We start from the raw sequence: 8538 nt of genomic DNA, 5'->3' as shown, positions 1-8538 counted from the left end.
TTTTTTTTTTTTTAAATGAGTGGTTAAAAAAGTGAAAAAATTTCGATTTGCTTATAATATTATTTTATGAAAAATTATGTGATTAAGAATAAAATAAAAAAAATATAATATAATAGAATGAAAATTAATGAGGATCAAACGGGGATTTAATTGGGTACCGCCCACCCTGACGTGATTGGCCACTGTTTTAAGGTCCCAACCTTTTCATAACTTACCAGTGGGCCACAATGAAAAAAAAAACAATAAACGGCATGGGATTTTGATAAATGACGCGGGCCCTGCTGTGAGAGGGCTGTCACTGTAGCATGGCTCAACGGCGTATACCAAAACTTGCCATGTTTTTCTAAATTTGACAATGCATTTATTATAGTAATTCAATTATTAGTTTACAGTAGCATAATCACGAAAAAAGGGTTGATTAGAGGGCATTTTAGTCTTTAAATCTCGTAATTCATCACCCAACTGGAATATGGTCTGTTGTGTCTGTCTCTGCTGTATCCGTCTCTGTCTCTGTCTCTATTTTTATTTATATATAAGAGAAAAGAGCACAAAACTTGCTTACCTCCCCGTTTTCTGTTTTGGGTTCTCCATTTTCCTTCTTTCTAATTCTACTTTCTGAGATTAATCTATATTTTTCTTTGCTTGAATGAGGGGTTTTTGAGTGTAGATTATTTCTTGGCATCTCATAAATAGCTTAAATAGTTCTTTACTTTTGAGAATTCCATGTTCTGATTTTTGAGGTAACTCTTCTACAATTGTTTAGATGCTTTTTTCTGTGCTCTCTGTGTTTCTTGAACTAATTCTTTCTGAATTTAGTTAGTTGTTTAATTGAACTTGACAATTAAAATCTTTAGATTGTTAATTTTAATTGGGTTTTATGTTATTTGGTCTGATAGTGTTACTTCTTTAATTCTTGGATTAAAAAATGTATGAAGTTTTACTATTCTATCGATTCTTGTTGGTATTTATTTATTTTGTGTGTTAAATTTCCGTTGTAGTCATTGGGTTCTTTCTGTTCTGTGATTACATACATTCATGGAAATCAGAACTTGAAATTGATTGTTTTCGTTTATTTTTTCCAGAATTACTGGTGGGAATTCCTGGGATTATCTGTAACTATGAAGAACTGCAATAAGCCACCGCTGTTTTCGATGGTCAGTTTTCTGTCACTGGCTTGTTTGATTGATGTGATGGCAGTCTATTATGTGCCAACGGACAAGATTCTGTTAAACTGTGGTGGCCCCCCGGAAGCCACGGATAATGATGGCCGGAAATGGGAATCCGATATCGGTTCAAAGTTTGTACCGTCAAGCTCCAAGTCCTCGACTTCCTCAGCTGCCCAACAACCCTTTATACCTGAAGTACCGTACATGACTGCTCGAATTTTTCAATCCGAATTCACCTATAGTTTCCCGGTGGCGTCAGGGCGTAAATTTATACGTCTATATTTCTATCCAGCATCATATAATGGACTAGATGCCTCGAATGGCATCTTCTCAGTGACTGCAGGGTCGTATACTCTTTTAAGAAACTTCAGTGCTGCACAAACCACTAAAGATATGAACTATGATACTATGATGAAGGAGTTTTCTGTAAATGTCGTTTCCGAAGTGTTGAGCGTAACTTTTACACCATCGGCTAATATTTCCAACTCATATGCATTTGTGAATGGGATTGAGGTTGTTTCACATCCTGATATTTACAGTACAGATGGGACTGTCATGGTTTTGGGTCGATCCACTGGATTCAATATTGACAACAGTACTGCACTAGAGAACGTTTATAGGCTGAATGTGGGCGGAAATTACATTTCACCCACCGGTGACACAGGCCTTTTCAGGTCATGGAAGGACGATGTAACTTACATATTTGGTGCTGGGCATGGGGTCACGGAAACTAATGATCCAAACGTTACGTTCAATTACCCTTCAGGAATGCCAAGCTATATCGCCCCACTTGATGTTTACAAAAATTTGAGATCAATGGGTCCAAATGCTTCGGTTAACCAGAATTATAATCTCACTTGGGACTTCACTGTTGATTCGGGATTCTTTTATCTTGTTAGACTCCATTTTTGTGAGGTAACAGATGTTATCACTAAACTGCATCAGAGGGTGTTCAAAATTTTCCTTAACAATCATACTGCAGAGAAAGAGGCAGACGTGATAGGTTGGGCAGGAAGCAATGGTGTTCCTATTTACAAGGATTACGTGGTGCAAGTTCCTAGTGGGTCCCCCCAGCAAATTCTTTGGCTTGCCCTGCATCCTTCTACGGAATCGAGGCCACAGTATTATGATGCAATCTTGAACGGTGTTGAAATATTCAAAGTAAATAATACTAGAGGTAATCTTGCAGGTATCAGTCCAAGTGCACTTCTAGAACCCAAAGGAGATGACTCATCGGCTAGAGCATCGTCTGGGTCAGGTCAATCAAATGACAAAGCCATTATTGGAGGAGTTGGAGGTGGAATTGCTGCAGTCCTTTTTGTTGGTGTATTTGTTTGTTTTGTCTCAATAAGTCGGAAGAACAAAAAGGATTCTAGTACAAGTAATGGGTGGCTCCCTTTATCTTTGTATAGAAATTCACATTCTTCGGGTTCTGTAAAGACAACCACTACTGGAAGCATTGCATCCTCCCTACATGTAAACCTTTGTCGCCACTTCTCAATAGCTGAAATCAAGGCTGCCACCAAGAACTTTGATGAGGCTCTCCTCCTTGGGATCGGAGGGTTCGGAAAAGTATACCGTGGAGAAATTGATGGCGGAACCAAAGTGGCAATTAAGCGTGGGAACCCACTCTCAGATCAAGGGGTGCACGAATTCCAAACCGAGATTGAGATGCTTTCAAAACTTCGCCACCTGCACCTTGTTTCACTAATCGGATATTGTGAAGAGAATTGCGAGATGATTCTTGTGTACGATTACATGGCTTATGGAACTCTTCGTGAGCATCTGTACAAGACACAGAATCCTCCATTGTCATGGAAGTGCAGACTTGAGATTTGCATTGGTGCTGCTCGTGGTTTGCACTATCTACACACCGGTGCAAAGCACACTATTATTCATCGTGATGTAAAGACAACTAACATTCTTTTGGACGAGAAGTGGGTAGCAAAGGTTTCCGATTTTGGCTTGTCAAAAACAGGTCCTTCATTGGATCACACTCATGTCAGCACTGTGGTTAAGGGTAGTTTTGGTTATCTTGATCCTGAGTACTTCAGACGCCAGCAATTGACTGAAAAATCTGATGTCTACTCATTTGGTGTTGTACTTCTTGAGATATTGTGTGCTCGGCCAGCTTTAAACCCAACACTTCCAAAGGAGCAAGTTAGCTTGGCAGAGTTGGCTCTGCATTGCCATAACAACGGTATTCTTGACCGGATCATGGATCCATATCTGAAGGGTAAGGTTGCACCCGAATGCTTTAAGAAATTTGCCGAAACAGCAGTGAAGTGTTTATCAGAGGCTGGGACGGAGAGGCCCTCTATGGGCGATGTGCTTTGGAACCTTGAGTTTGCTTTGCAACTTCAAAAAAGTGCCGACGAAAGTGACAAGGGTATCGGAGAAATGAATACTGAAGAGGACGTCACATGTAAAGAGAAGAAGGATCCCGATGCATCCTCAGGTTTTGATGGCAATATAACAGATTCAAAAAGCAGTGGAATATCCATGAGCATTGGTAATAGGAGCCTTGCCAGTAATGACTCAAATGGTTTGACACCCAGTGCCGTGTTTTCACAGATCATGAACCCTGAAGGACGGTGATATCAAAACGTTTTGCACTCAGGCACACTTCTACTAAGTCTATTAACCCCTGGATCATAATGTTCATTACTGTCTTTATTCTTTGACTCATTAGTATCTTCCATTGAGTTGCACAGAATTACACAAAAAGGTGAAATTTATTCACTGTCCCTATCTATAACTGATAAAAAGATGTTCATTTGACAGCTTGAACAATCGTCTATAATGATAGTTCTGATCTATTCGTTTTTCAATGACATGTTCTACTGAGATCGCTTTGCTCCAGTTTGAGGGTCTATGCAGTCACAAATATGAATAGGCAAAACCTGGTCATCGGACGAAAGAACATAATAAAATTAACAATGCAACATAACTCAACCGAAAAATTGAATTTGACTAACACTGATGATTTGAACATTTACGTGCAACATATGGGGGTTCTGAAGCATAGCTAAATAGGACTTAACTAGCAATCAAATTTGCAATAGTGCATTTACAGTCAGTCACAACGGTTAAAAATGAGAACTTAACGCACTTTGAGCATTCGGTTAAAACAAACCATTTCAAGCTCTCCCATATAGAACCGGAGTATGGCAACTATTTGTCTCTCGAACAGGTCATCAAAAAGACTGCTAAATCTTTTTGAAGTGAGAGATGGAGGGAAGGCGGGTTAAATTCATTACCTCGTATGACAAACATAAGAGGACTCGGATCAAACTCCCAGTCTAAAATGCCTTTCAAAAATAATGAAAATCTCGCCATCATAGAGTGCTAATTCTTCTATTTGCTGTCCATCTTTAATGAAGAAGAAGGTTGGAGTTGCTTCTATATCCCATGATGTACTAAATTCCTAAAAGAATGAACCAGATAAATACAGTTTACTCCTATTTTTAATAAATGCTTTGTAATATTGAGAGGGTTCCTTTTTTTTTTTTCCGATAAATGTGAATTATATTGATCAAAATCATATAAAAATAAACCGGGCATTCCCGGGACAATCATATCAAGTTAGATATATAATTACAATGAGCATTCCCGAACAAAAAAAGAACAACCAATACAACATAGAGACTAAAAGCAAATGACTCATATTGAATTAAAACATCCGTAACTTTGTATACATGTATTTTGATCCGTCGAACAATACTATCATTATGTGGTCTTAGGTCTTCAAAAATCAACCTATTACTTGCCGTTTAAATGTGGTAAACGTTAGTCGCAATTGCAATACATTTCGCCTCGCTATGCCAAGTAATATCCCGACTCTCCTTTTTAATCCATTTCAGACATAGATCACCTAAGATCCACCCATGCACGTATTTCCCCCCGAACTGATTGGCTGAAATAGCATTCCAAAAACAGGTGAGCGTGGTCTCACCCGTAAGTGTACACAAACTGCATCTGCGGTCAGTATGTAAGATTCGAAATTTGTCCTTCGTCAATAGCTTCAGGTTGATTGATAACCAAGCAATAATGCATGCTTCAAAGTCATGCATTCCAAATAGTTTTGGCCCAGATTACTTTCACTCCCTTTGACCTAAAATACTGATACGAAACAGATACCATGTATCTCCCATTGATTGTCTAGTCGACCAGTTTATTTGCAACATCAAGTGTTGCATTTGGCCCCTGTAAAGCAGTCCCTGATTTGCAACAGCTTTTTGATGAGACGGGAGTCCTCTTCCCTTGACATATAAACCCAAATGTTACTCACACGTAGGTACACATGATTAACCCATTTGATCCACTAAGTATCCTTTTTACAATGAACGTTCCAAAGTGTTTGGAATGTAGTGCTGAGTCCCAACTTTTACCATCCCTCAGGCCAAGACCACAGAACTTACAGTTAATTCTGAAATTCAATTTTGGTTATTATCTTAACGGTTTAACATGATAAATTAATGTCACATCACCAATAGACTAGTCAGCACCGCTTCAATAGACCAGTCAGCACCGCTTACAAATAGAAATACTTTTAATAGGTGTTGAAATATCAATTTAGACAAACTACTTCACCGTGTCAATAAACAGACGACGACAAACCCAATCCACTATTTGATTTTCTCAAGATAATTCAATGCTCATGTCCTGATTTTTGTTTATAGAAGACCTTAATACGATGTCTTCATAGACGGAATAGACCAGGATGCTGCAGTCACTTGTACCAATGACCAATGGAATGTTAAACAAGGTTTCCACATAACCATGGGAGATCATTTTGGTCCATGGCAAAATTCGAATCTCAATCATAACATTCAAGCAGCAGCCTTTCATAGAAGAAGCCCGACCCCTTTGAGGGCATCACTGGCCTCCATTTCTTACTTCGAGCATCTCTCGCTTCTACTTTCTAATCGATGCAGAAAACTGAAGCTCAAAAATAGACAAATAAGCACATGTAGTCTGAAGTGAAGCATTCTTTCCAAGATAACATTGATACGGGTATCACTAGTTAGAACAACCCCATCGGATAACAAGGTTCTCATTCTACAATACATGCAACAATAAAGTTCACACTATAACATGTGCTAAACAGAACCAAATCCATAACACTTGGCCATTTTGTCCCCATCAAAATGGTCTCCACAAGGTTTATATTATGTTTCTGATACAGCTATCTACTTTAAGAAAATATCCGACTGTCATCCCATGGCATACTTCTGTGTCCAGCTGCGGGCTGTGGTCTCATACTTGGCCCTGTCAACCTTGTACATGTGGGCAATCTCAGGAACAAGGGGATCATCAGGATTTGGGTCAGTCAGCAGTGAGCAAATAGAAAGCAGTACCTGTTTGACAGGAGTAAAACTAGTCATACAACAATTGTGCCAAGTTATGAAACCATTCACCCAACCCAATACCGGGGGAAAAAAAATAAAAATTGCACGGATGACCAATTACAACCACAATAATTTACTGCTCAAAACAAAAGATATGGTGAGAGTTAAAACTTTCATGAAACAGCAAAGTATCTGGAGGATAATAAGGGGTGTCCTGCTGTCAACACAAAAGGTTGAACCGACCAGTATCTTTTTAGCTTCTCTGTACCTTAATTAGTACCACCATCTAATATTGTCCAATTCTCCCTACCAAACATGCCATGGGGGTATACATATGAAAGAAATATCATAATCCAACCTAAAACTGGGAACAAAGCTTATTTCCCCTACTTCGGGCATGTGAATCACATTTGTTAGCTTTTATTTTATCTTGTGATCGAGTGCACATGCTGCTAAGTTGCCTGCACATGGTAAAGCTTTTCCAACATGCTATGTCTGTCAACAAAACTGAGCAAAGAAATTTCATGTGGCACACTTGAGGATGTTTGGGTTTTGAGCAAGTTTACAAAACTAAGGCATCTTAAACAACAAGGGGAGCATGCAAAGGGAGTACAATATTGAAGTCAATCTAACCTTCTAATATTATAATATAGATATTCAACTTGACAGCATACAACATGAATTTACCCATGTTGACACATAAATAGATGGACACCTGCTTCACAGGAATCGCCATCACTAGTACCCATTTTTTACTGACCGACTTTGTAATGACTAACGAGTAACAACACGGTACAAGGATGAAGTTGCAAAATATACTCATTACTCAATGTGAAAAGCAAAGCACAGATATGAACTTAAATACATAAAGATACACATAACTATGCAGTCCAAAAATACAATCAATTTTAGAAAACATTTCCGATCCTACCATTAAAATTCAATCACATTGTTTATTAAATTAGTTAGATACATGTTTTTGCCTATTACATACATGAAATCTAATGACACCATGTCTTCCTTAATCTACATATTAAAAGTGTAGATTGAGGAGAAACTTTTGAATATCAATTTTACCCTTATATATTTAGTTATATATCAATTCTACTCTTATATATTTAATATAGTACCATTAAATATAATTTAACTTCATTTAATATTCATTTAAGTATAATGCTCATTGTTTTATATTGGACTACATAAAATTTTAAATTAATCAAATTTAATTTAATTACTTAAATTATGTTATTTAAATTAAGTTTACTACTTAAAATCAAAGCTCACATATATAGATGTAACTTTATTATAATTATATAATATAACATATTAAAGATTGCATTAAGATGATGATAGATTAATTACAATATAAAATAATATTTATTATAGTTTTAGCCCCCGTTTGATTCCCATTCTTTGGCCACAAAAATGAAATATACTGTTATCCATCACATCAAGCCACCATATTTGATTTTCTATCTCTTATGTGAATCTGTAACGACTATATTTTTCATTTTCATTTTTAAAAAAATGGGAATCAAACGGGCTCTTAATATAATTATATATATAGATGAGTTTTGATTTTAAGTGATTAAACTTAATTTAATTAATATAAAATTATGAGAGCCCCAATATTTAAAAAAAAAATGAACTCTATACTTCAAAAAAGACTACACAAAGTTAAATTTTAATTAATCTATTGTTAATGCCACCTTTAATATATTATAATATTATTTCATATGTACATGTATATACACTATTATATATTATTTATATAAGTGAGCTTCACTTAAAATCAACATTCATCAACTTATATAATTATATTATAATTACAATATATATAAAAAGATAAAATGAGAAAATAGAACAGAAACGTTCAATTTACCATTTTATCCTTATGTAATATTGTCAACATCTTCATTCAAAGATTATAAATTGCACGTTTAATTAATATAATAGATAATATAACTATTTAAGTACAAAGGCCAACAAATTGAAAATAAATAAATAAATAAATAAATAAA

At 36.3% G+C, this 8538-nt stretch overlaps 3 protein-coding genes across 3 annotated transcripts in view; 1 reads left to right on the top strand and 2 right to left on the bottom strand.

The window, feature by feature from the left end:
* The window catches only part of LOC111404337 (mannan endo-1,4-beta-mannosidase 6-like), a 6682-nt gene extending 6000 nt beyond the window's left edge, over positions 1 to 682 (bottom strand). The window contains exons 1-2 of the mRNA XM_023033156.1: positions 563 to 682; positions 391 to 516 (exon numbers count right to left, since the gene is read on the bottom strand). Of these exons, the coding sequence (XP_022888924.1) occupies positions 391 to 516; positions 563 to 682 (246 nt within the window). The remainder of the gene's footprint in view (positions 1 to 390; positions 517 to 562) is intronic.
* LOC111403022 (receptor-like protein kinase FERONIA) lies at positions 515 to 3997 on the top strand. The gene is made up of 2 exons (XM_023031367.1): positions 515 to 740; positions 1083 to 3997. Exon 2 carries the CDS (start codon positions 1119 to 1121, stop codon positions 3762 to 3764), a length of 2646 nt encoding a protein of 881 aa, XP_022887135.1. The 5' UTR covers positions 515 to 740; positions 1083 to 1118; the 3' UTR covers positions 3765 to 3997.
* A 2142-nt stretch (positions 3998 to 6139) lies between these two features.
* The window catches only part of LOC111403021 (ubiquitin-conjugating enzyme E2-17 kDa), a 9569-nt gene continuing 7170 nt past the window's right edge, over positions 6140 to 8538 (bottom strand). The window contains exon 5 of the mRNA XM_023031366.1: positions 6140 to 6526. Coding sequence (XP_022887134.1) covers positions 6383 to 6526 — 144 coding nt within the window. The 3' untranslated portion in view covers positions 6140 to 6382. The remainder of the gene's footprint in view (positions 6527 to 8538) is intronic.

Source organism: Olea europaea, chromosome 11 (genome assembly GCF_002742605.1).
Source record: "Olea europaea var. sylvestris chromosome 11, O_europaea_v1, whole genome shotgun sequence".
In the NCBI taxonomy this organism is placed as follows: Eukaryota; Viridiplantae; Streptophyta; class Magnoliopsida; order Lamiales; family Oleaceae; genus Olea; species Olea europaea.
The sequence above is the reverse complement of the archived record's forward strand: the minus strand, read 5'-3'. Positions and strand labels throughout refer to the sequence as shown.

Coding starts and splice junctions, on each gene's coding strand:
- LOC111403022 (XM_023031367.1), top strand. CDS start 1,119: ATGAAGAACTGCAATAAGCCACCGCTGTTTTCGATGGTCAGTTTTCTG.